At 37.9% G+C, this 24,828-nt stretch overlaps 1 protein-coding gene across 1 annotated transcript in view; it reads right to left on the bottom strand.

Annotated features, from left to right (window-relative positions):
- The window catches only part of GPC6 (glypican 6), a 791,687-nt gene that overhangs the window by 535,250 nt on the left and 231,609 nt on the right, over nt 1–24,828 (bottom strand). Inside the window, exon 2 of the mRNA XM_059822469.1 lies at nt 21,458–21,616. Within this exon, the coding sequence (XP_059678452.1) occupies nt 21,458–21,616 (159 nt within the window). The remainder of the gene's footprint in view (nt 1–21,457; nt 21,617–24,828) is intronic.

Raw genomic sequence — 24,828 nt, 5'->3', positions numbered from 1 at the left:
AGCATTATTCTTTCTGGCTGTGATCACTCTGATTTATTGTGTTATCATCTTACCTAACTTTAGATACCTGTGACATGCATCTGAGGGGCTTAATGTTCATTTCTCATATAGTCAATAGAGAAAAGGAGCCACATACAGGATGTATTAATCTAACCTATTCTAAAGTAGGAAATACATTGTGCCCTGAGAGTTCCTATTTCTTTCCACTGACTATCAAGGGAGTTGAGACAATTTGCTCAGACAAAGTCATCCATGCACTGGCTGACATCGCCGTTCAAAAAAGAGAGAGGGGGAGAGAGAAAGAGAGGGAGAGAGGAAGGGAGAGGGAGAGGTACCAAAGATGCAGAGCACAAGCAACTAAGCTAAATGGAAAAGACCTAGTATCAGTAGAGTGAATAACCTTTGATATTTAAGTCCTGTGTAAAGAAGGAGGAGAATCATCAGGAACTGGGAACAACAGCAATCAATGTATCTCAATTAATAGAAAGTGAGAGGCCAGTGTTTAAAATGGTAGTGCAAAAAGTATGGACAGGTTGACATTGGGACGTAATTCAGAACTGAACAAGGTGATGAGTAGATTTAACTGCCAAAGGCAGAGAGGAAAACAAAACACTCTGAATAACTACGTTACCAAACCTGAGGACAGCAAGCAAAAAGAGGTATAAATGTGCACAGAGTACTGAACCTAGAACACAACAGGAAGGGAAACTTCCCCAGCTTTCTACACAAGGATAACTCTTCTGGGCCCATACAGCTCTGCTACATATTTGGTTAAGAATATCCTGCTTCCTTTTTAATATCTACACCATTCGCTTGTTGCTCCTATCTAAGATTTTTAAATCTTTAAAATATCTGAATTTCTTCGTTGTTCTGGCTACTCCAGATATTGCCATCAGACAAACCAGAGAATCTCAGAAGTGCTGAGACCTCTGGAGGTCATTTAACTCTACCTTCCATTCAAAGCACAGCCAAATGGGGACTTGTCTATCTAGCCAGACCAGGAAAACCTCCATAGATGGAGATCCCACAGCCTCTCTGGGCAACCTGCAGGAGGGCTGTGCTGCCTCCTAGAGAATTTTTTTTTACCTGAAGCTTTCAAGCTGCAATTTGCGTCCATTGTCCTTTGTTATATCATCTAGCACTTCTGAAGTGAGTTTGGTTCTATTATGTTTGTCACTAGATATCCTTTAAGGAATTAAAAGCAGCTATTCCAGCTCCCCTTTTCCTCCTCTTTGTCAGACTAAATAAACCAAATTCTCTCTGATTTTCTTTGTATAACATGTACTATAGGTCTCTGACCATTCTGTAACCCTGCAGTGGACTCTCTCCTCTTTCTCCACACCGCTTTTGAAGTGGGAGCCTAAAATGGACAGAGTATTCTAGATGTGGCCTCAGCAGCACCAAGTAAAGGGGCGTTATAATTTCTCTCCACTGGCTATGCTTCTACTCATATATCCCAGTACATGTGTTTGCCACAATAATGCAGAAAGCAAACAGTTTTTATTCAGCCTGGCATCCACATTGACCCCTAGGTCCCTTCAGTAGGGCTAGTTCTCAGGCAATTGCTTTCCAGCCTGCACGTGGCTTGTCATTCTTAGGTGCAGAGCTTTTGCCTTCTCCTCATTGAACTTCATGAGGTTCCTGTTGACTCAGTCCTCAAGTTAATCCAGGTTTGCCTTGACAAGCCTTTGGATCAAAGTTCACATTCCTCATCTCAGCCATTTCTCCTTACTTTGTGCCACATAAAAAGTTTGTTCTGTGTCACCATCGAGGTCACAGATGACGACGCTGAACACTATGGGCCCCAGCACTTGTCCCCTAGCATGTTGGGTACCCTTTCTTCAGCAGCTGCCCACTGAGCATCTAGCCACTGATCACTGCCCTTTGAGCCTGCCAGCCCAGACAATTTTCTACCCACATAGCAGTCAGATTAGGCAGCCGGGATCTCCTCAGCTACCAAATGAGAACACTGTGGGAGACGGTGTCAAAAGCCTTACCAAAGTCAAGGTATATTACCTTCACGGCTCTTCTCTCATCCGCAGAGCCAGTCATTTTGTCGGAGAGGCAATCAGGTTGTTCAAGCATGATTTGTCCTTGAACGCCTGCCGTGAACACTTGCAGTGCCTGAATGCAGCCGGCCTCACAGTCTCTTAATTTTAACACCTGCAAACTGACAATCTCAGTCCTGCAAGGCTGTTGAACCCCAAACTGATGTTGAAATGACACAGCCAGCACCTGCTGCACTTCAGGACATCACAGATTTGTATTCATTTTTTCAGAGCAATAGACTCTGTGTGATCATACTTACAAATTAACAAGCAATAATAGAAATATTAAATTCCTAAATACCTCCACATTTCATTCTTTGGCGGTGTGTTTTATTTCCCAAATCAAGCCTTAAAACTAAATCAAATTAGCTTGAAACCACTGAGTAATAAACAGAGAAAGTGCTTTCAGAGTCAGTCAGATGTTCTAAACATTAGTTATGAGCCATCCGATTAAAAGCATTCCTTACTGCAATCTTCTGTGAATAAATGATAACATCTATTCATGTTTACAAGGGTATTCAGCTATACACAATACACGTACATCTTAGACAGGTTTCCAGGTCACATAAAGGTATATTCACAGTAATTACTCTTAGTATTTTTGTCAAAACCACCACCTCTATTAAAATATTCCGCATGCAGCATTTTAGAATACCAGGTTTCATTGTTTTCATTTACAATAGCATGTTTTGAAATCATGGCAGGGCTACCTTATAAGACATGCATTTCTGTCTTTCAGAGGCAAAGACAAACAGATCACTTACTGAACAGTAAAGGTCAAAGCATAAATCAATCATTTCACTAATAAGCTATCTTCAAGCAATAGCTGTATGAGGAATAGAAGAACATTTAGCTTGGTATTCTCTCCACAAATATTTCAAGAGAAAAGGCTCAAGATGACATCCTGATTCCCATCAGTCCTCCGAGAACAGAGGTTTAAGAAGCTGGATAGCTCAGAGCTAAGTGCTGTAACAGGCAGGTGCTAGGCCAGCCAGCAAACTAATTACATGTATTGTGTGCTGTCAGTTGAAGGAATGGACATTTAAGTATATTTGTAGTATTTGCAAACAAATTTCCTATCATCTTGTCATCTGTTGAAGACATAGAATACATCTCTTTTTCCAGCTTTCTGATTGTTTCTATTTTTTCTTCGTAAATATTTCTGTCCATAGGACTATGGTAGGTACACCTGTGCTTTTGCCTCTGGACTCACTTCTGGTCCTGAGGAGATGCAATGGTTAGTTTCTCCTTTTCTGTTGTTTTTACCTGTACATATTTTTGTTTCCTTGTTTGTCTGTTTGTTTTATACAGGTATGCTGACATTCTGGGTATGCAGTTACAACTATTTATATCACATGAAATAAACAGTGATTGTAGTAGTTAATTCTATCAGAGAGTATCCTTAGCATTCAGACACCATTATTTAGCAACAGCTGCCACTGTCCAGTATCTGTGGTATCAGAAGGTACATGGAGGACAAATAACATGGCACAACCGGAGAGGAAGAAGAAAGAGTAAAAGCCAGATGCCGCCACAAAATGAATTTGCACTTTACTAAGTGCGTGTGTTTTCAAGCAATACCCTTCTTCCTCTTCTGAAAGTTACGGGCAAAGCTAGCTCTTGGAAATCATGCGCATGCCAGAAGAAAGCACCATACAATCTCTCTCCAGCCTAAAAGGCAGCTTTGTCCTGCCTTTATGAAGAAGACACAGCCTTAAGAGGAGGAATAAGTAGGTATCACTGAGCTGAACAGTTGTTCGCTGTTACATATGACATGTGGATAACATTGGTTTTCCAGTTCTGCATAGAAATATGGTAAATACAAAGTATGTGGCAACTGAAAAAAATTTCTAATACAGAAAGTGTATTTGAAATCCTTACCTACAGAGCCTGTAGTCAGGAGGTTCTGCTTAACAGCTAGGAAGTTCTGCAAAATATGCTCAAGTTTAATATTCATGATTTATAGTTAGCTCACTAGAGAATGGTGCCTTGGTGCTTTGGACAGAATTTACTGGCTAAAATCAAAACCCAGCCAGGCCTAGTGAAATAATGCATTTATTTGTTGTTCATTTTGGAGAAAATTTGAGGAAATCAAGCATGAGTAGTTATTTAATGTTTCAGAGGTATACTAGGCACCTTAATACCCAGTGAGATATAGAAAATGGAGTGGTCAATGCAGTAATGGTACTCACAGAAACAGTTTTAGTGTCAGCCAACCTTAAATGTTTTTATGAACACTGAATCTAAGAAGGCCACAAGTCTACTGCAATTTGTTAACAGATCTGAAGAAAAAGGCTTGCTTTGTTTGATAAATAACTGGGGTTCAGTGATCCACTCTAGCTGTGGGAAACTGGTATGAAGCTGCACAGCAGAAATTTGATACAACGAGAGCACTGTTGTTTTGCAAGATCAATGATGAGAGGAGGTTAGGGCAGAATTTCAGCAGTTTAATTAGTTATGTTAGCAGTATATCCCAAAGAGCTTGTGTCAGGTAGAGAATGGGTGTTCTTTTCAAATGAATCATCTATTAATCACCTGGAAGAAGGAGTAAACAGCACATTAATTAAATCTGTAGATGATTCCAAAATGGGAGGTGCTGCAACAACTAATATAGAGGTAAGACAAAAAGCCTGTAGTGATTGAAAATAAAAATTGGCAGTCAGTAGTGAAGTAGTTTCTATCTAGAAAAATACAAGTGAATGCATTGAAGACAAATAAGAAAAAAATCAACAGGAATACCTGGAGAAAAATGACCTGAGGGTAATAAATGTAATGTGAATGTGTAACACAGTGTTGCAGCAAGGAAAAAAATCAGTTTCATTTCATAAGGCAAAGGACTGTGACATTGTAAAACAGAAGCCTCTTCTATGGCAACATGGTGCACTCACTGAATGTTGTGTATAGATCTGGACACTTCTACACTAAAAACCTGAGCTGAAAGGAATTTCCAAAAAAGTAACAAAAAGTGACTATAGAGAAAATTAAACTTATGAGAGACAATAAAAAGAATTCTTGCTTACAGAAAAAGCTTGGATCAATGAAAATCAAGAAAACCTGTGGCTATATCCAAGGGTCTGAGACAATGCAGATGAAAAGCAGCCCTTGTTCCGTTTGCAATTTTGTCACTACCAAATTGTGTGACCTCATGAAAGTCAGATTGCCTTTATGTGCCTCAGTTTCTTCATCATTTTTATAGTTAGATGAGTATTATAAGAACATTCTCTTAGTTTACAGAGAAGTTGCAAAACTTTAATTAACCAATCTTGATTTAAATTCATAAAAATATTTAAGAGAAGACATAAATAATAGAATGAAAATATATGGGATGAAAACCAAAATATGTCTGAGATACTTTCACATACAGAAGAACTGTCAAGATCTGGATAGGTTAAACTGCTTGAAAGAATGAATTAGCATCCTTATGGTTCAAAGGTTTAGGGATATGTGATTTACATTGTCATTTAACACCTATGATTTCCATTTCTGTCATTTTGGGATAACGATCCTTTGCATATTCATCCCCCTGTGAATAATATGTGTGAAGTCTTTCTATGTGGCTAGAGAGAACTATGCATTTGGTTAAAATATGACAATGCATTACAACTCTGCAAAATCTGACTAAAAATTTTCTTTTCAGCAATACGTCCTGAGTCTAATTTGAGAAACGTTTGAAGCAGATGCAGATTTGAAAACAAGCCCTGTCATTCAGAGAATGAATATGCAATTCGTAATTGTCTTTTTTGGTAGTGGATGGGGTAGGGGGTAGTATTTTTCAGACCATGTTAATTTATCTACTGAATTCTAATTGCTAAATCTGTTTTCAGCCTTTCTTCATATGTTACTTAAGAAGAGATGTCAACATTAACGGGAAAGTCTGACAATCCGTAAGCATGTTCTGTGTTCAGCAGTTAAAATATGAGAGAGAGATTCACACTATCATCAGAAAAGTTCTATACACTAATTATCTGTACGACTAATACCAGAATCATGCTTTCACAAAGAATATGCCCTTCGAAGTGATCTACTCTCTAGGCATTTCTAAACTATTCCCCAAATTCCTTCCCAAATGGCACTGAACTCTTTGGAAACAAAACCAGATTATTTTCTTTCCCCTAGTCATATAAACTGGGATAGTCACTGTAAACTTTTAGCTGCCCTGGTTTACTCAATAATTAAGTTGGCAAACACAGAAATGAGACTTATTTGAAAGATAACTTCCCTCCAAGAAGGAACAGCATAGTAATGTATAGATGGTAGAGATTCAGAGAAAAAAGTTGTCATCCATCTTTATTATTTAATGAACAAATAACACTATCATCTTATTAGAAAATGTGGTCTGTTTCCATTGTAAAGCACAGTATATCTAGGTAAAATCTAGATCTATTTCCTGAAGAGACTTCAGGTCAATGCCCCAGCACTATATAAATCTGATACTCCATTAACTCACACATGTTTTGCAAACAGAAGCTGAGAAGAAACCTTTTAGCTGTTGCAGAACATAGATGGTCTATTAGCGAATTTGATAGTGTGCTGTTTCACTGGGTAGTCTAATACAGTCTTTTAAATAGACTAAGTGGTAAGGCACTGGTGGGAGCAGTGTCTGGCCCTTTCCTAGCAGTTTGAAATCTGCATTGGTACTTAGATGTTTTTATGTCACAGGTGAACATAAGCAGACAGCCAAGCACTAAGTTATCGAGTTCCTCCTCCTAAAAATTTCCGCCTCCTAATTTTGTTACTCTCTTGACAGTATTTTTTTCTTATCTCTAAGAGTTACTTGCCATACATACTACATGGTCAGACCATTGAATTTTCACCTCTCCCTCTCTCTTTCTATCCCTTCCGCCATTTTCTTTTTCTGAAGAAACCACAGTACATTTTTGCTGATTTAAGAAGCTAAACCAGTTTAGTTGGTTTAAAGTTGGCTGATGGTATGCACAACCATCACAGTTAGGTGACCTTGTTGTCAATCCTAAACTTTGACATCTAAAATTCTTGAACAATATGAGTTTAACTATAACCAGACTAAACATGTTCATCATATTAATGAAGGAAATTTCAAGTGAGAAGGATATGTAAGGTATGAGTAGCAAAAGGACATTTAAAAAAAGACAGAAGGAAAGAACCCACACCTAGGAACACAGAGATCCTGTGTACAAGTTGTATACAAGGAAAACAAAGGTCACCCATTCAAACAAGAGTAACTTTTAAATCTTTGCAAGCAGAAGTAAATTAAATTTTTCCTTTTTCATTGGCAATTTGTTCTTTCAAATGATTTATAATATTTTGATCCAAAAAAGTGTACTTGTTACAAAGATGCCTTGTTTTGCCCTTTTATCTGTGCACTCTATAGCCATCAGAAAATTATCTTGCTACCAGTATGTCTAGCAATGGTATAACACTTAAAATGCAAGATCAATATTCATCTTCTTATGTAAAAAAAAAAAAAAAAAAATCTGTAAGCCACAAGCAAAAATACTGAGCAAGCAACAAACAAGAAATAACACATGACCACAGTATTAACTTTCTGATTTCACATGGGCATGAACAGCACCACACAAACTCACAAGCAATATTATCACCTGAGTCTCAGTTTGAGACCTACCAATAGAATATCCAGAGATACCTTCTTTTGCACACCTAGACTATTGCATTAGGGATGCATAAATCATCCCTGTAAATGGTCACTGGGTCTGTGCTTTTTCCCCCAATAGTATATTTGGTTTTATTCCAGAGACTACATAAAAAGCCTCTCACATCACTGCTAGTCCTAACTTAAATATGGATTATAGCTTTCCTGGGTATGCTTGAAGTAGTAAAAATAAATAAATACAATACAAATTATTGATAAGGGCATTGCCAGTCTGCATAGTAATACATTTTCTATTTAGGGAATTTGTAAAAAGCAGCATTAAAGAAGCAAATTAAAGACATTAAGACATTCAGAAATTTTAGTCAAACCTGGAAACTGCTATTGTTTTTATGCTGTGCTAAGTTTGTTTCCTTTCAAGCTATGCATTTGAAGGCTCAATTAGAGATACGCCTTGCATTCTGAAGTCTCTTTCAAGTTGAAGAGGAAAAGCAGGTGCCAGGAGGAGAGCAGATTTACATACTACATAATACCCAACAACACCAAAAACTTTCTGCTGGTAAACAATCCTCAGGTAACAGCTGCCTTCTCCAGCTCATACTTCTAGATGATTTACCCAATGGTGCAACTTTTGACAAATAAGTCCACTGACTGCAATGGCAATAAAGCCTGGAGGATTGCACAGTGACGTACCTTTGCTGAGATGACCTTCCTTGGGCCACCAGGTTTCAACGCTTATCCATCCTTTCATGGGACTAAGGCCACCATAAAAGTATAGTCAGTTCTCATCTGTCCTTCTCTCACCCCTAATCTTCCCTTCCTCTTCTGCACCACTCTTCTTCCATGTGCCTCTTTAGAAACAGATGAACAAAATAATTTCCTCCTAGGCACATCGCTACAACAGTGATAAAGTTTTAGCAAGCAACCTACTGATGCGTAAGTAGAAAACCAGATCATGACAGAGAAACATATCTCTCAGCAATGTAACTACATAAATCACGAGCATCGCACAGGTGAAGGTGAGGATAAGGAGTTTTATTTCAAAGTGCTTTTTTAAAAATGGTGAGCACAACATTGCTTTGGCTTGCTGCGTTTTATTTTATGCATTAGCTGAAAATGCAATTGATCCCCATGCAAAGGCCTGGCACTAAGCCTGCGTATATTTAGGTCCAGTACAGACTTATCCTTGGGCTAAGAAGTGAACAGGGATTTTTCTAGTCTTACGTACTGTCATGGATTTCAGTGCATATGAAAGCAAGCAGTTCAAAAAACCAGTCACATTAAGGAAGAGAATGTAGGAATGTAAGATGCCAGAAAATCCAAATAAATCCCTATGCTTTTAGGCTTCTCTGTGAACAGTTAAGCATGATATTACCCTGGCAAGAATAGTATTGCCTTTCTGGCTCTGTTGTTAGAGCTGGTCAATTATTACTTTGAACTAACACTAATATTTTTTTCCTTTTCAAGAACTATGTAAAAACGGAGAAAAATAGAATTCTGGTACACTCAGACTCTTCAGACCAGCAGAACCTTCCTTCCACAAGGAGCATTATTAAAGGGCCATTTGAAAACTTTTTTCTGTTTCTCTTTCACTTTCCAAAGCCTCTCCCATTTCCATGATATTTTGTTTTGGCACAAAAAGAAGTACTTATACAAGGGTATGCAGATTTAATGAGGCACATCCTTATCCAATGATCACATCTATACAGAGGTTGCATGACACTGAAACTGCTAAAAATACTAAAGATACACCCATAGTTATCCAAAGAGTGTGATACCATGACTATAAAATGTGAAGGGAAGAAAAGTCTGTAGCAGGGTAATTTCCAGTGTAAGAGCTGTATAAATTCTTAATTTAAATTTCCTTCATGATCACTTGATATTTAATATCTCATTTTTATTTAACAGAGAAAGTGGCATGTAGGGATCCCCATCCTGCAAGGGATTTTATTTTATCCCTATCTTTAATTATGTCACCATACAACTTGCTTGAGAAGCTACTCTCTGGCAGTGGACTGCTGAAAAAAATACAACACAATCAACTTCAGCTTGGACACAAGCTTCCACAGAATACTAATTTATTTGTTTCAGTCCACTTATTGTCATTGGGAGATATATCTATGGCCAGTGTAAGGAGTGTAACATAGACACGGATTGATTGATATTTAAATAGTACAACTGTGTATCTGCTAAATACTATCTTTAAGTCAACAGAATGAAAAGAATGAAATTGAATCTTTACAATGTCTTAATAATTGGTATTGATAAAATGATGGCTATGCCAAAACATTACAAGAGTGGTTAAGGAAGAATGTGTTGGAGGACTTCCATTTATTAATGATGTTTCGAGAACAAATCCCGGGAAGCATCATAGAGACAGGGATGTGTGATATTGGGTATACCTCAATAGCCTATTTGGAAAACTGTTACTAGCATCACTCAGCTCTCCATTTCTTCTCCCCTCTCTCCAAACTGTTCTCATGCTGCTGTGATTTTTCAGACATGGCACTTCAAGCTCCACATATTGGCAGAGAAAAATGCCATGTGTGGTATAGGGTGCACTATACAATTGGGGAGTAGTGAAAAAGGTTGTTTGATTTAGCAGCATCTTGCCTCTGTCTGAAATGTCACCATTCCCATTGATTGCATTGCTAGAAGAAGAGTCTGAAGAAGTAAACTCCAAGAATGACAGGATTCTAGATTAATGTGGCAAAACTGTACCAAGTAGGATGTGGCAAGGTAATGAACATCACTAAACATGAAATTTTCACTGGTTCAAGTTTCCAGGTAATAGAAACAAACAGAAAGAATCTCCTCTCCTGTTGATATACAATTAGATTAGAATGATTAAGCCTGTATACCTTTACTTAGACTTAAAATCCGATGTGTGAATAAATAAATCATAACTTTTAGGAGCTGAATACCAACATGATTACAAGTGCGCAGCAGCCTTTCAAAATATCAAATCATGTATGTTTTGGTATCAAGATAGCAAGATGAATCTCAAAGATAGACTACATATAGGAAAAAGATGGCTTCTGGGCATCGCACTAAAAAACAGACTACTTTCACAGCTGTAGCTCTCCCTACTAGGCAGGAGATTCCAGCTATCTGGGTTTGGGTAAAGTCCAAAACACTCTGGGATCCACTCCTCATGGCCTAGAAGCATCTTCAGCTCATGGCCAGTACTGAAACTTCATTAGGCACAAGACAAGGTGAGACAGGTTCCCCCTGCAAATTATTTAATGAGAGCTTAAATTAATATGTTGTTTACTTGTAGGAATGCCAGGAAAGTTATGGAGGTACATACAACAGAAGACACCAAAAAACACTACTTTCCTGGGAGTGTTTGAGATTTGCTTGTAAAGCTGATCAAAGTGTTAACATCAGAAACTTCTAAAAATTAAAAATGCAGTGCTGATGCTTTTCACAAATTCATAGAACTTCACTGTGCCATAAAATATACAATTGCAGAAAAGTTTGTAATAATTTGTTTCCTCATTTTTAAATGTGAATGTTGGCTTTTTCAGTTGAAAATAACATTTAGCATTCTTTTGAAATCCTTCAAAATACTTGAATTTACTGAAATTCAACACAAAATCTATATAGCATTTTGTTGACATGAAATACATATTTCAACTTCAAATCTTGCTTCTTGCTTTGTGTGGTGATTGAAACAAAGTGTTTTCTTCAAGCAATTGCTTCCAGCTTTTGAAAATTAAAAAGCCCAAACAGTTATTATTTGCTTAGTCTTAATAGTTAATTGCTCTTAGGAAATAGTAAATTTCCTAGTCTCTATGCCTTCACATGCATCTTCTTGTTATGCTTTGGAAGCTTGTAATGTTTTTCCCCTCTAGATATTTTACATGCTCCAAAACCTAGTTCACATCAAGCAGAGATCACCTTGCCTTCCAGCAGTACTCCATGATGCTAGCAAACTTTGATTCAGCTTTTATATCACAAGTATGTATAAATTGATGCCTTCCTTAAGCTGCACACCCCTATGAAAGTGCTTCAATGTGAGAAGAAGGAAAAAGCAGATAACAACATTTATTTCCTCAGCACAGTTTTAGTACCTGCATAGTCAAGTCGCTGTTATTGGAGTGAAAATTAAATCAGATACGTTGTACCCACTCACTGAAGTTAGTACTCAACAGCTACCTCCTGTTGCCTTTTTTTGGCCATAATCTTGCTGAGATTTCATTGACTGAAAATGTCCTACGTTACTGAAATGAGCTATTTTCACCTCCTTCCTGCTTCACATATGTCTAATGTTTTCACTATGACTATAGCTCTTCAAGAGCAAGGACAACCTTTTAGCTGTGTGTTGATGAATTTTCTAACTCAGAAATGGCAAATGGCTTCTCGATGTTCCCATGAAACCACAAGAAAGTATCAATTCACAGTAAATAATTTCACCTAAGAATGTTAAATTAATAACCTGCCATATATTAAAGAAGATCTATTTCAGGCCTTAAGGTTTGTTGTTCATTTTATTAAAATTCTTGGTATAACTTCAAAGCACACTTCAAGTAGCAATGGTGTCCATCACCTGTCTCTCTACTAATATGAAGACTACCACAAAAGCCCTATCAAGTTACCCATCTAAGATTGCTCCTGTAAGATAGCTACTGTCCTTTACATTATTATAGTCATAATAAATAGCTCGTGGCACAGTATTTTTGGTCCTACCTCTCTCTCTCCCTCCCCCTTTCCCAGCTAATCTCCTGCTGTATGCATTGCCCTTACCATATCACTGCTGTTAATGATAGGTAACTGACCTGTGCATTGCTGAAACATCCAGCTAACGTTTCAGTGACACATCATTCTGAATGCATAAAGCACACAGGTTACAACTAGAAGAAAATGAAATAGTTTATTTCTGATAAAGCTTGTAAAAGAATCTATACATACCCCAGAGTAAAGTGAACATGTGTTACATATACAATAAACACATTAGGCAAAACCATTTCAGTATAACTTGGAAAAGATGGGAAAGTTGAAAATAAAGATCCCAATTCATGCAAATATCCCAAGAAGTGAAGGAGTGGGAACTGTATCAGTAATATTCAGAAAAAGAATCCATAAAAAACATTATGGAGAATCAGTGAAATTTAGTGTTCCAATATATTTAGGAAAATTGGAACATTTCAATAATATAGGTGCCTCTATCTATCGAGCCATGCATTTTTTTTATCTCCCAAGATTTCAGAAATGACACCTGAATGTTCATGCACAGTACCAACAAGCAAGAAATACTGCAGTATGGATAATCCAGTAGGTTTTATATCTTGGTGGTCTGCTTTTATTTTGTCTGTGGCAGTTTGGCCAGCAGCAACTGCACTAGTTACGGCGGTGTCACAACAGTTGCGCGGCAAGCATGGTGTTACGCTAACCAGCTTGCTTGTACACCATTTGTCAGCCCTCACCAGCACTGAGTGGGACTGCCCACACAGAGATCAACTGCTACTCCTTTCTACCAGCACCTACACAGACAAGCAGCTAGATTGCACTATGGGAGTGTAGGCAGCACATGTTTATTTTTATCTCTCAGCTATGGTTATAAAATGAGAGCTAATGTATAGCAAGCGGGGAAGACTTCAGAAGCAATACCACTGTGCCACATCTTTCCTACCTTCTTCCTGAAGATCTGGTAGCTCTGATTTATATATGCCATTTGCATAGTAACCATTAAGTATAGCACAAGTGGACCGTAATATGCCTGTTTTCAAACTATCTCTAAAAGTATTCTTATGGCACATAGGCATATTGTTCCCTTTTCTCCCTAAAGAATCTATCTTACTGCTAAAAGTGACATTCCTATGACACGCCTCCCAGAAAAAGAGCCATTTCCATATTTTTCTGGTAAACCACGGAGCACAGGTAAAAGGAAAAAAGGAAACTTTAATTTAAAATAAAGTCTAAAAAGTCTTTTAGATAAGCAGAGATACAGGGACAGAGATTCACTGAATCATTTTTCAAATATTCCAGGATCCTTTTCATGATATACTGTTTTAAGTTTGCTTTTAATTTCCCAGTTGTTTGGACACGCAGGCAAAAGAATTAAGAAAAGAATGGCAGCAAAAAGGCAATGATGCCTGTGTATTACAGTCAAGAGATTAATCTAAAAAAATAGTATTTCTCCATTTAATGAGGGTTGAGGACAACAAATGAGAAATGATAAGGCCACAGTTCCTATTATCCAGGGTGCTGACACTATGTATGAATACCCTTGTTCTGTAGCTTGGTTTTTTTATACAGTCCCTATTTTTGATTCTTACAGCATGGTTTTGTCCTTGCTGTGTGTCAGATGAGCACCTACCATCAGAGTAAGAATCAGGTATGGGTAACAGAGTCTGTGACGGCTGATTGCCAGAAGACTGATGTCTTTCATCAGTGTTACGGACTTGAGGATGAGTCCTTCATTAATCCTATTCTTGTCCATATGCATATGAAGCATCTTTAATTGCAGGATTTTTAGTATTTGTAAATCAGTAATTTTAGTTATGGTTAGTATTTTTAAGGCTTGGCCACTAAGTTCAGAAAACAGTTTCCGTAATAAAATATTAAAGCCATACAGAATTCAGAGCTTCAGCGAAGATTAAATGTCATTTGAATTCAACAGGACAGTGTTTTTTTCAATGAGCATAAGATAATAACTGACCACCATAGTGCATACTTGCCTCAATATTTTTAATGTCTTTTTCCCCACAAAATACTGCAGAAAAAAACAGAGGATGACTTTTGTAAAAGAGGCAAATAAAGCACAAAGAGAGCCTCAAAAGTGTTTTAGATGTTTCACTCCTTTATTCTCTTCCTTGGGGTGGAATTTATCTGAACAAATGTGTAAGTCAGTCCACAGTATAGGCATCTACGTCTGAAGTAAATGACCTCTCTAATCAATATAGAGAAATAAGCACTTCAGGTGTGAGATTTTTCCTGACCTATTTGAGGTGTAAACTTTACACCAGAATGACTTGCACCTATCATTCCCTATCGACTACTGAGAGAACCTACAGGAATACCCTACACCGTGGACATCCAGTATTCACCAAGGCAAATTCTGCTTTCTGTTTCACAGGAAAAACACTGGATCCCTGCCCTCTCAAAGCCTGTTTGGATTTGGCTATACCTGGACAGCACGCTTTCTAACGAGATTCATTTGAGAGTGGGTCATGTCTGCCCGTTCCAGCACAGGGTAGCAGCTTGTCCTTTGCTTTGCAGTTTGATAAACCTTGATGCAGCTGGTTAGAAGATTACATGCTCCACTGACCAGCTGCACTTAGCAAATGAAGCTGTGGAAGAGCAGAGAGAACAAGCTATCCAATTGCACGAAGTGCATTTCCAGCTGCAGGGAGCATGCAGAAGACATCAGCTCTCACAGCGCTGCCTTTCAGTAAAGGACTTGACCAGGTTACAGGAATTTGTACCCCTGACTGGAAACTGTTCTTACGACTGGGCCAATCCTTCCTTTCGAGTTTTATAGGCTTGCCACCGCTCCTCTTTTGGTTAATTTTTAAAAAATAATTTATTTTGAGCTGATGTAATTTACAAATTTTGACATAATATGTGAACTGATAAACAGTAATCTCAGCACAAGTCTTAGAGGATTAGACTCTAAAATTGTTTGTAGGCAATAGAGATTCCTCTTAGGCTATTATCAACTCTGATAGCATTTGGATCAGGTGTAGAATATTTTATTTTCAAATTAGTGTTTCCTGTCAAATATAAGGTAAGGGACCTTTTATCAAGAATCTCTGTAAAGTTTAGAAACTTTTGCCAGATGTCCAATGAAGACTTGCAAGCAGTTACATACTACAAGCCAGCAGATGTTACCTTTTTTTAAGGCTTCTAACTGCTGTAAGGCCTGTATTTTGGCAAGTGCAGAAGTTATGTAGTGTGTTAAAACAGCAGATGAATTATACGGAACCTGTGGCCCTGCTAGCACTGTTACAGCCAAACAGTTGTGGAGTTTTAAAAATCCACCTGTCCTGCAATGGATTTTGCATTTGATGGGAAACACATTGCAAAGCAACACTGAAATCTTGTAACACAAGAGAACACAACAAAACACCCTCACCTTGCCCAGAACTAAAAACCAAAATATCTGGTGTCCCAGCTTTTGTATGGTGGAGCCTATGTTCTGTTGCAGACATTGCAGCACTAGAATAATATGAGAAGTTGCATAAAGTACACAGATTATGCTGGATCTATTTGACTTTCTCACACTGCTTAGAAGCCTCCTGCCTCCAAAATAGGTCTGTGGAAAAGGCAGACCTTTCTGATTCCCTGCTTCCAAAAAACAAATGGACAAACCAAAAATCTTCCTGTGACAACCGTGCCCTGTCACATTCAAAGTAAGCAAAGCATGAAAAATATATCCTGCTGAAAGTCTGTCCTTCAGCCACCGACCATGACAGCACCAGTGTGCAAGTGGGCTCCTGTTCTGTTGCACTCCCCCTCCTCCGCAGAAGTCCATGGAGGTCAGTGGGGCTCCAGGTGGGAGCTGGGGCTCAAGCTGGGCTGGCAGGCTGGGCAGCAAGGGTGGGAGGAAGGGAGAGCAGAGGGCAGAAGACTTGCATTGGCCACACAACTGAACCTCAGTGTATTCTGATTTCCATCATCTCCCTTGTTTTACTTCCCATGCTTTTTTTGCCAAGTTTAATGAGATAGTTATACCTGGCTACAAGAGCTCATCTCATTGAAGAGTTCTTACTTTGTTGGAAAACAGCTTCACAAAACACATTTTTGCCAGCTCTAATATCAAGGAAAGATTCATAAACACCATTTTTCTCCAAGTTCTTTCATAAATTGTGCAAGAAAATAAAAGGCGATAAAGGGTTTCTGGGACACTAGCTATTCTTGCAGGTATTGTTTTAGGGGATTGTCTTTGAAACTTTCTTTCCTGCCCTGTAATTTACACAGCTACGGCTGGTAATTACTGTAAGAAATATAAGCAGTACTAATGGGCATGGATCACTGTTCTCCTAGACTGTAAAAGAAAGGAGCATGGGGAATGATGACCCTGTAAGACAGATCAATGCAGCTGCAGATTGGTTCTTATGCTATTTAAGTTATTTTCCTTAAATGGCATCATGCCTCACACATTCTGCTGAAGGCTATCCATATCCAATCAAGTTCATGACAGCTATTCTTAGACATTCTTTCAACACCATTACCGAGACTACTACGGTACTTTTTTTAATGAGAATAAGGAGACAGTGTCTCTTTCATCAGGTTCAGATCTATTTAGCTTAAATTAGAATTATTTGCAATAATTTTCCTATAGTTATTCAAAAGATTAGTGAGAAAATGTCACTGAACCGCTACTTGTCTCCTCATTAACATTCATGACGAAACCTTCCGGTAGGGCTGGTTTCGGCTGCTGATGGAGCAATACTTAAAAGAAATTGGTTTGTCTGTGAAACAGCTGCTCAGCAATGCCACTATGCAAGGGAATTGGTGATAATGTGATAAGATGATACTATTACAGCTACACTGGGAGCATAATATATTTTAAGCTTCTTTGAGATATGCAGTGGGGGTCCAAGAATTGGAGCATGATTACTTGTCTACTAGGAACAAGAAACAGCTGATCGTTACATGTCTGCTTATTTGGATGAGTCCTACCCAAAGCCTTGAGGAAAAAGAAAAATCCGTATCTGCTGGAACGCTTCACTTCCTGTGCGTTTCCTGTCTGCTGGAAGGGTTTTTTGTTCCTTTTCATAGTTTTTTGAAAGGATTTGTGAATGCCATTGCTGAAACAGATAATGCATTCTTTCCTAGGAACACTGAGCACCTACTGTTTCAAAGGAATTTTTCTCATTTCAAGGCCTGCTTTCTTAGGCAAGATTCTCAGGAGAAGATTCCCTGGATCCTCATGCACCCACTAGTGAAACTGCAGATATTGAATTTTTTGAAATGACCATCCAGTATGGTAATGCAATGGCAAATATACAGATCTGGGCAATAAAGATGTAAACATCTGCACATAAGGCTCAGCCAAGAAACATTTGGCAGCTGGTATTGCATTGTGTAGAGACTCATCCTAATTCACACAGATTGTCTAGAATATGGAAACAAAATGAAAAATACTATTGTCAGACCTTTGGCTCTGAGACATCTTTGAACCTCACATACTACAAGGAATAAAACACTTCTTAGGAAAAAATGAATCTAGAAGAATGGAGCAGTTAGAAGTCCCAACACAGTGACAGCCCCTTAGAAATGTGAAGGACAAATGAGTAAGAAATGAGAAAGATTGTACAGGGCTTTAGGATGCAAGAACTGATTGCCAGTTAGAAGAAAGACATCATTTCTTCTGATCATAGCTGGTTCCAAAACATTTGATAGTTCTTGTAGATTTGGAAAGTACTGCACTTCGGGTACAATGAAATATAAAACTGACACAGAAATTATGTAGGAACATTGTCAGCAGGCTGAGGGAAGTGAACCTTCCACTCAGCTCAGCACTAGTAAAGCATTTGGAGTGCAGGGTCCAGTTCTGGGCTCCCCAGTACAAGAGAGATATGGACATACCAGTGCAAGTCCAGCAAAGGGTGGCAACATGATGAAGGGAATGGACCGTCTCTCTTATGAGCAGAGGCTGAGAGATCTGGGACTGTTCAGTCTGGAGAAGAGAAGGCTCAAGGGGGATCTCATCAATGTGTATAAATGTCTGGTGGGGAACTAAAGAAGATGGAGCCAGGCTTTTCACAAGAGAGCCCAGTGACAGGACAAGAAGCTATGGGCACAAATTAAAAAATAGAAAATTACATCTAAACACAAGAAAATGCTTTTTTACTGTGAGGATGATCAAACACTGGCAGAAGTTGCCCAAAGAGGCTGTGGAATCTCCATCCATGGAGATATTCAAAACCTGACTGCACATGGTCCTGGGCGACCTGTGGTAGCTGACCCAGCTTTGAGCAGGGGGGTTAACTAGGCCATTGCCAGAGGTACCTTCACATCTTAGCTATGCTCTGACTCTGTGATTCTGTGTAAGAATTTGTGTCTGACCAGAAGCTAAAAAGACAATGTTTAAGTTACAGCAGATTGAGTTTCCTTGTAGATTAGATCATGAATAGGAATCTGGGTCAAAATCCTGAAAAGGAAAACAGACCTCAAATTACCTCTCAAAATGGAAATCAGAAAATCATTCTGTTTACACTTAAGTGCATGGATGTGTCACAGAAAGCAAACAAGATAAGAAAGGCAAGGCATATGAAGGTTAGATCATAATTCAACAAAGAGTTCACATACCCCTAGAAAGTCTTATGTTGCAAAGATTAGCATTACCCTAAGACATGCCTGGTACAGCAAAAAAATTTTGAAAAAATCTACAAGACCTCCATGTGCTTTTCAAGAGTTTGCAAAATTATATAAATGTCTGCATGAACAAAGAGGCTGGCAGCAACACTAGTTTAAATTAACTCCTCACAGGAGCAATGCTAATATACTCTCTATCTCAACCTTACTTAAATGTTCATATATTCTGTTATTGCTTAGATATGCTGCTCTTGATAAACACAAGTCCTGTACACAACTTCCACAAAATCATCACAACTGGCTGTATTTGTTTTGTTATTTGCAGTGTACTAGCATCAAATGGCAGAATCATGTATCAGAACTCCCTTGTGTAATCAAAGTACCAAATTAAAATACAAAAAAATGATTCTTGAAGAGTTAAAACATTGATGTTATCTAACAATCCAATATTTGCTTTACACTGAAAAGTGACATTGTATTTTAAACTGCAACAAATCTAGCTGGCTTTATACTGAAAGACAGCTTATTAGGTGACTATATTTTTCCATTAATGTATTTGCCCTTCTAGAAAGACTAAGCAAGCAATTTTTCCATACAACTGAACAACTTTTGAATAGTTTTAGAATAGCATTAAAATACTGAAAATATACACAAAGTTCAATTGCTCTTTAATAAGACTTCACATTGCAAATTCCCTTTAAAACATCAATGATAATCCAGAAGAAACCACTTAGTCTTTTAATCCAACTTCCTGCATAGCAGATCCATAAGAATCCCAGAATGCAATATTTACAACAGGGCAGTAACTTTCAGCTATATACCGTACCATCAGTATTAAGATACAGAATTACAGGTTACTGAAAAAGCCATAATGTGCTTAAATTCATTGCAATAGAAAAAGGCCTCAAGTCGCCAAAGGATTAGTAAGGTAGTATCTGAGCTCTGTGGTCAATGAGCCCAGCGTTTTCAGTAAACTGCACTGCTCACTGAACACCAACAATCATCTTGGTTTCCTTCTACAAAAAGAGAGAAGACCTGTATGTGCCATAGATGGTCTGAAATGTCTGTTCTGCTTGCATACTCATTTTGTAATACTTGCACACAACTTTTCTGGATTTTTTTTAAGGTCCTTTGAAACCAAGTAAAATTTTGAAAATTCACTACACAAAAAGTTCCAACTTCACATTAAAAAGGGACGTAATCACAATGCATAGTCATCCACACCACAGTCCTTCCAAGGACTGAGGACATGTTCTAAATTATATTAGCATCTGATCTGCTGCTGGGGACTTTTTTCCAGCTCATCCTCATATTATACATTTCCCATTCCCTCCTTTTATAATTCATCTTCCCTTCTGTGTCATATTGAGAGAATCAATATCAGAAAAAAAAAAAATCTTTAATTGGTTAAAGAGAATGATACAGAATTACCCTAAGGAGTTAGAGACATCTTCACTTTTTTTCTGAATGTGACCTCAGAGTTTCGAAGTAAGCTTCCAGCTTCAAGGAGAACATTTCCACCATTCTCCTACATGTGTGCATATGCCCCATTACCTGGGGTTAGCCAGCGTTACTGCACCTGTTTGCAGGCTTTCTACCTACATGCAAAGATGCAGATCTGCAATCCGCTTTGCAATGCTGATTGACACCTCTTAGTGCCAGACCCTTTCCAACTTACACATATGCAGAAATGCTCAGGGGGACACTTTCAACACAAATACAGATTTCATATTTAGATAAAGCCATGACTGAACATTCTGAAGCTCTTTTACTCTTTGTTAATCTGCATTTTATAAGAAAAGCTCAACACAGTGTGACTTGTAAATACAGACACAACCATAAAAACTGCTTAATGTTCATTATTAAAGAAAGACAAGCATTTAGCAAATTGTGACACTGAACCCTTGATCTTACAAAGATCTTACAAAGGCTGAGGACCAAAAGAGATTGGAGTACTGATTAGAAACAAATAAAACCCCCAAACTGTTCTTGTCAATTCTTTCTAGGTATAAAAGATGCATTCTGTACTGCTTAAGTGGTTTGCATGACAATCCCTCTCAAATGCAACTAAGGCCTTGGTGTTTGGAAGCCAGAAGCCCTCTGAGAGACTGTACATCACAAGAAAATCGTGCAGGAAAAAACTACAGCCTTAAAGCTACAAAAAGGCAGACTACAAAAAAACTACTTTGCAATAACATAAATCATGGGAGATCCACAGTTCATCTTGCAACAGTGAACATAATTGCAAACCTAAATTTTGCATTTGAAACTAGGAGACACAAATTATAAACCTCTCTATGCATATCTAATCTCTTTTCTCAACATTAGCCAAGCCTGCAGGCGCTTAACAGTCCGATTCTTGATGTCATTGTAATTAAAGGCAATACTCACAAGGCTGATAAGCATATCAGCTTTAAGTTAACCTTTATCTTAGCCAAACTGACAACTGCAAATGTGATATCTAATTGTAAAGAAAAGAACATTGGGATTTATTATGTGTAACTGACTTTTAAATCCCATAACCTTGAAAATAAGTAAATTATATCCAGCCTACCGTCAAACTTCTTGTGCCGGGATACAAAAGTGGTGCGTACAAAGTGACTTGTCTCCTCCACTAAGTTTTCAAACTCCAGTTTGCTCTGTTGGCTTAATTTGTCCTCCATTTCTGAGGTGCAACATGTATATTCCTGAGGGCAGATTCTCAAATGTTCCCCTGGAATCACAAGAAAAAAGGTATTAGAAATATTCGAATACAGATAGAAATGTGTCAGAACCAAATACACGTGATGTGTCTTCGGTTAAGGAAGGTGGGCTGCCCAAAGAGCAATTTAAGGCTTGACTACTTAATTGGGAACACTTTAAATCTGTATCAACAACTTTGCCATAGTTGGGCATTCCTCACACAGAGGGGAGACAAACTTTGCAGAGTTGTTTTGATAACTTCAAAAGGTAGAACTGTCTCACACCAAAAGTGATTCCTCACGCTGAAGAAACCTTCCTCATAAACAGACATGTACTTAAAAATTCAGACAATTGCTTGCTTTCTGTTTGTATTCAAAATGCCTGGAGAAATACCTAGTGAGATGACCTGTTGCAAGTCATCAGAGCTGTCTTGCTGTCAAAACCTGAAAAACGGAAATTATGTATTTCTGTAGATAGGTCCCACTTGCCCACATGTACGAAAACATTCTCCCCTTCTACCCTTCCTTCCCTTCTGCTTGGGTAAGTGTATTTTAATGGCTATGTTTGGGTACCACATGTTTTCTTGGGCAGCATTTCTTGTCAGACTGAGCAAGTGCTCTGCTGAACAGGAGAAAGCAATGAACAGTTTAATTAATGCTTATGTTATACGGAAATGCAATGTAAAAGGTAATGAAAGCCTCTTATTTAATTCAATAGATTTATCTCTTGAAGCACTGTGCCAGTTCTTCTGACAATATTGCTTTCTTCAGTACAATTTGCAAGTGGAAACCAATTCTTTAGCTCATGAAATTAAAATGGTCTGTTATTACATGAAATGTGAATTTCCAATTGACACTGTACTATGGGTGTCAGAAACATTTAGTTTAGTTTGTACAAAGGCAGGAAATTCCACCATTCCCTCTTGAGAAATAAAAAGAATGATCTGCCTCTATGATTAAAGTTACTTGTAAGGCAATGAAAACATTTAACTTTCTGTACACCGAATCCTGATTAAAAATCCCTCTGCAAATCTCTTGAAGGTGCAAATAAAATGATATACAAAGCCCAAGGGTTAAATAAATACTGGGGACCTGATTCTCATTTATATAGAGGCTCCTTTCTACCATTGCTGAGCTGTAAAGAAGATTTAAGTGCAATTTATACCTACTTTAAGGCTACTTTTCACCATTCTTATTATGTAGTGAGGAGAATCAGGCCCTAAGGTTTATGCTTCCCAGGGGTATAATACATTTAGCTGCTGCTTCATTTTGAAAACAGCATCAAAAAGAGGTTTGCACCTCTTTAGAATACACATTTTCTTGAGCTTGCCCTCACCTTATTACAATTTTTGCTTCAGTTTTTGAATGAAGTCTTTTAATTTGAAATTTAGTCATTCCTCAACCCTGAACCATTACCCCATCTTAATTTGTCTTTTCTGCAAGAGTTCATAATACATGAACTATAATGCCATGAGATTTCTTTTAGCAGTCTCAAGACTTTTTAAAAGCTCACAGCTATACATCTTCAGGAAGGATCATTTCGTTATTATCAGTTACTGTTCAGCAGTACTACCTACAAGTCCCAGTCATGTCCAAAAGCACCATGATATAAAACATTGTATAAACCTGGAAAAAGAGATACCCCATGACCATCAAAATGTTGCAAGGATTGTTTCCCATGTCTACTACACCCTCTCAACAAAATAAATTAATTCCCCTCCATTCTCAAAATCATGCATCTAAGCCATAAACAACACATACAGGGACTGGTGAGCCAGCTGCTGTCAAACATTAAAAGATTGTGCCAAAATAATGGTTGCCTTGCCCTCTACATCGCTGTCATATAAACTGAAACTATTTAATAGGTTACGTGACTGCTGAGGTACTATAATAAGACACAATAAAAATTATTTTAGTAACAGTAATGTTCTTAGTTTTTATTAGATGTCAGAAAGACATGGGAAGCTGAAATATTGTGTCATTAGAAGCAGTGCTGTGTGCTTGATTAAATTAAAAAAAAATACCCTATCCATAATGCCTGTAACCCCCTTCCTCGAGAAACCTGGGGGGGTTTGCTTTTTGGAAAGCACTGGGTAGACCTACTGTCCCAGTTTTAGCCACAGTGGTAGATTATGCTTTCTATAATGATGTCTTCTAGTGCTGTTGGAGTCAAGAATTTTTATAGAATTCAGTTTTCTTCATCTGTTCATGTCAAGGTTTTTTTTCTCTTCTATCTTGCTTGCTTTGTTTTTCAGACTTGCCAGACTATCAGCTGGGCTAATGCTAATCATCAAGGCACTGTGCTTAGTGAGTAACAGCCATAGGTCTAGATTTTTAAGACATTATGTTATGCTGAATATTATGACAAATTAAAGCATATTGACCTCAGTATAGCAGTCATTTCTATACCAATATTAATTTTTTTCACGCTTATTTATTTATGGTCTTACTTTCTCTTCGCTCCAAAAACGACTTCCCACCTTTGCTGCTACAAACTCATTCAGATTCCTACTGCACTTATTTCTTATACATTTATTTTCATTAAGTTTCTTCTTTTTAATTCACTGGATCTTCATTCGTTCATGAGGCTCTTGACTGCTGAAATATGAAACTCATATTTATCAGAAATGCTCGCAACTTCTACACTACCTCATTGCTTTCCTCTCCTAATGATATATCTTCCTAAATCCTCTATACTGACCACCCGCCTTCATCACAAAAACTTTGCTAGACTGTAATCAGCCTTTTTAAAACATTTCCAGTTCTTCTCTCCTCCCCTACCATATAGTCCCTGCATTTTGGTAGAAAGAAATAATAATGTAAATCTTGTGCTACTCTTCATATTCTGCTTCAAGATTTTTTTCTTCCTCCTCTTTCCTGTACTGGAGGCTCAGGTCAGAGTATAGATAAAGCAAAAGCATTTTCCATTGCTCCATGCCAGTGGAGTATTTGTAGGCCTAAGAGGTTCAAGTATACTTTGCAAAGATGAAGTCTTTAGAAATTGTGGCTCATAAGCCCTAGCATGTTTCTATTGACCACAACTGGTTGCAGTCTCCAAAGGCCCACAACTTGGAAAAAAACTTGGGCCCTTTCCTGGGAATGGTGAATGGAAACTCTCTGACAAACAGTAATTTCTGTATGCTTAAACTTAATTTCCTTTACAAAAGCAGTGATTACCATTTTGTGTTTGTTCTTATTAAAACTTCAACTTGTGTTAGAATTGCCAGGTCATTAGTTCACTCCT

Source organism: Gavia stellata, chromosome 1 (genome assembly GCF_030936135.1).
Source record: "Gavia stellata isolate bGavSte3 chromosome 1, bGavSte3.hap2, whole genome shotgun sequence".
NCBI lineage: Eukaryota > Metazoa > Chordata > Aves > Gaviiformes > Gaviidae > Gavia > Gavia stellata.
This window is presented reverse-complemented; position numbering and strand designations above follow the sequence as displayed.